The sequence below is a fragment of the Rhincodon typus genome, unplaced genomic scaffold (assembly GCF_021869965.1).
Source record: "Rhincodon typus isolate 14 unplaced genomic scaffold, sRhiTyp1.1 hic_rhity00004322, whole genome shotgun sequence".
Taxonomy (NCBI): domain Eukaryota; kingdom Metazoa; phylum Chordata; class Chondrichthyes; order Orectolobiformes; family Rhincodontidae; genus Rhincodon; species Rhincodon typus.
In genome coordinates, this window is record NW_025969960.1 from 9,542 (window position 1) to 12,497 (window position 2,956).

The 2,956-nt window shown below is 48.7% G+C and overlaps 1 protein-coding gene across 1 annotated transcript in view; it reads left to right on the forward strand.

Moving 5' to 3' along the window:
- LOC125481925 (cell adhesion molecule 3-like) overlaps window positions 1-2,956 on the forward strand; it is a gene marked incomplete at its 3' end in the record, with an annotated part of 11,819 nt that overhangs the window by 8,192 nt on the left and 671 nt on the right. Inside the window, exon 2 of the mRNA XM_048593876.1 lies at window positions 1,671-1,820. Within this exon, the coding sequence (XP_048449833.1) occupies window positions 1,671-1,820 (150 nt within the window). The remainder of the gene's footprint in view (window positions 1-1,670; window positions 1,821-2,956) is intronic.

Genomic DNA, 2,956 nt, shown 5'->3' on the forward strand with positions numbered 1-2,956 from the left:
TTTGGGACACTGGCCTTTATTGGTCAGTGCATTGAGTATAGGAGTTGGGAGGGTCATGTTCTGGCTGTACAGGACATTGGTTAGGGCCACTTTTGGAATACCGTGTTCAATTCTGGTCTCCCTGCTATAGGAAGGATGTTGTGAAATTTGAAAGGATTCAGAAAAGATTGACAAGGATGTTGCCAGAGTTGGAGGGTGTGAGCTATAGGGAGAGGCTGAACAGGCTGGGGCTATTTTCGCTGGAGCATCAGAGGCTGAAGGGTGACCTTATAGAGGTTTATAAAATCCTGAGGGGCAGGGACAGGGTGAATAGACAAGGTCTTTTTCTGGGGGTGGGGGAGTCCAAAACTAGAGGGGCATAGGTTTAAGGTGAGAGGAGAAAGGTTTAAAAGGGACTTGAGGGACAACATTTTCATGCTTTGGGTGGTGTGTGTATGGAACGAGCTGCCAGAGGAAGTGGTGGGGTCTTGTACAATTACAACATTTAAAAGGCGTCTGGATGTGTACATGAATAGGAAGGGTTTAGAGGAACATGGGCCAAATGCTGGCAAATGGGATATCTGTCAGCATGGATGAGTTGGACCAAAGGGTCTGTTTCCGAACTGCACAGCTCCATGACTCCGTAGACTTGTCACGTAAACACAGCGGCTACAAGAGCAGGTCAGAGGCTGGGAATCCTGCAGCGAGTAACTCCCCTCCTGTCTCCCCCAGAGCCTGTCCCACCATCTACAAGGCACAAGTCAGGAGTGTGATGGGATACTCCCCACTTGCCCCTGGATGGGGGCAGCCCCAACAACACCCAAGAAGCTCGACACCATCCAGGACAAAGCAGCCCCCGCTCAATTGGCACCACATCCACAAACATCCCACTCCCCCCCCCACCGACGCTCAGTCGCAGCAGTGTGTACCATCTACAAGGTGCTCTGCAGAAATTCACCAAAGATCCTCAGACAGCACCTTCCAAACCCACGGCCACTTCCATCCAGAAGGACAACGGGCAGCAGATACATGGGACCCCCACCCCCTGCATGTTCCCCTCCGAGCCACTCCCCATCCTGACTTGGAAATATATCGCCGTTCCTTCAGTGTCGCTGGGTCAGAATCCCTGGAATTCCCTCCCTAAGGGGACATTGTGGGCCAACCCACAGCACATGGACTGCAGGGGTTCAAGAAGGCAGCTCACCCCCACCTTCCCAAGGGGGGCAACTAGGGACAGACAATAAATGCTGGGCCCAGCCAGAGACACCCACGTCCCACAGATGAATAAATAAAATAAGTACCAGGCAGGAGTGAATCTCTCCCTGGTACACAATGTGTTTTACTGTATCTGTGCAGGAGCCGACACTGAGCCATATGCTATGGCGGATGGAGGAGATATCCTGACTAGTGTATTCGAGCAGCAGAAATCCTGTGTTTTGCTTTGTGATTACAACGGTCTGAGAGCCTGACTTTGTGAAATTATTATTTCAGCGGCAGTGCGTAACAGATCAGCAGCCTTCAGAGAGTCAGACTGTCCCCTGGCTAACACATTCGCCTGAGGTACCTTATCTCAAAACAGCCCACACGCTTTTAATGTGAGGAGGGGAGAATGGCTCCCACAGTTTGGAAGCTGTGAACAGTCTAACGTTAGTCTGGCATAAATGTTTATCTCTCTCTGTACCTCCCTGCAGGTGAAGAGTGGCTGTATCCCATTACTCAGGATGAGATCGTTCACGAACATGGAACGGTCACTCTGAAATGCACTGTCCAGGAGAATGACAACTCTTCATTACAGTGGTCTAACCCAGCTCAGCAGACCCTCTATTTCGACGGGAAGAAAGGTGAGATCTCTCAGTCTGCTGTTTCTCGGCACACCACAGCCCTCTGAGAGTGTTGGCTTGGTGTGTGGCCACTCGCGTCCAAAGGCTCAGCTAGCCATTGATGTTCCAAACAATTCCACCTCGTCAGTTCCCTCAATTATATCATCGTTTCCCTCAATCTGTCCTCAACCATCAGTCCCCTCAATCTCATCGTCATTTCCCTCCATTCCACCTCAACCATCAGTCCCCTCAATCTCATCGTCATTTCCCTCCATTCCACCTCAACCATCAGTCCCCTCAACTTCATCATCATTTCACTCCATCTGTCCTCAGCTATCAGTTCGCTCGATTTCATCGTCATTTCCCTCCATTCCACCTCAACAAACAGTCCTGGCAATTTAAATGCAATCAATATTTCATTGAAATGCAATCAACAGCCCAATCAATCCAATTCCAATCATCGTCCCACTCAATCCAATTCCAATCATCGTCCCACTCAATCCAACTCCAATCATCATCCCACTCAATCCAACTCCAATCATCCCACTCAATCCAACTCTAATCATCATCCCACTCAATCCAACTCCAATCATCATCCCACTCAATCCAACTCCAATCATCATCCCACTCAATCCAACTCCAATCATCCCACTCAATCCAACTCCAATCATCCCACTCAATCCAACTCCAATCATCATCCCACTCAATCCAACTCCAATCATCATCCCACAAAATCCAACTCCAATCATCATCCCACTCAATCCAACTCCAATCATCCCACTCAATCCAACTCCAATCATCATCCCACTCAATCCAACTCGAATCATCATCCCACTCAATCCAACTCCAATCATCAAGCCACTCAATCCAATGCCAATCATCATCCCACTCAATCCAAATCCAATCATCCCACTCAATCCAACTCCAATCATCCCACTCAATCCAACTCGAATCATCATCCCACTCAATCCAACTCCAATCATCAACCCACACAATCCAACTCCAATCATCCCACTCAATCCAACTCCATCCCACTCAATCCAACTCCAATCATCATCCCACACAATCCAACTCCAATCATCATCCAACTCAATCCAAATCCAATCATCATCCAACTCAATCCAAATCCAATCATCATCCCACTCAATCCAACTCCA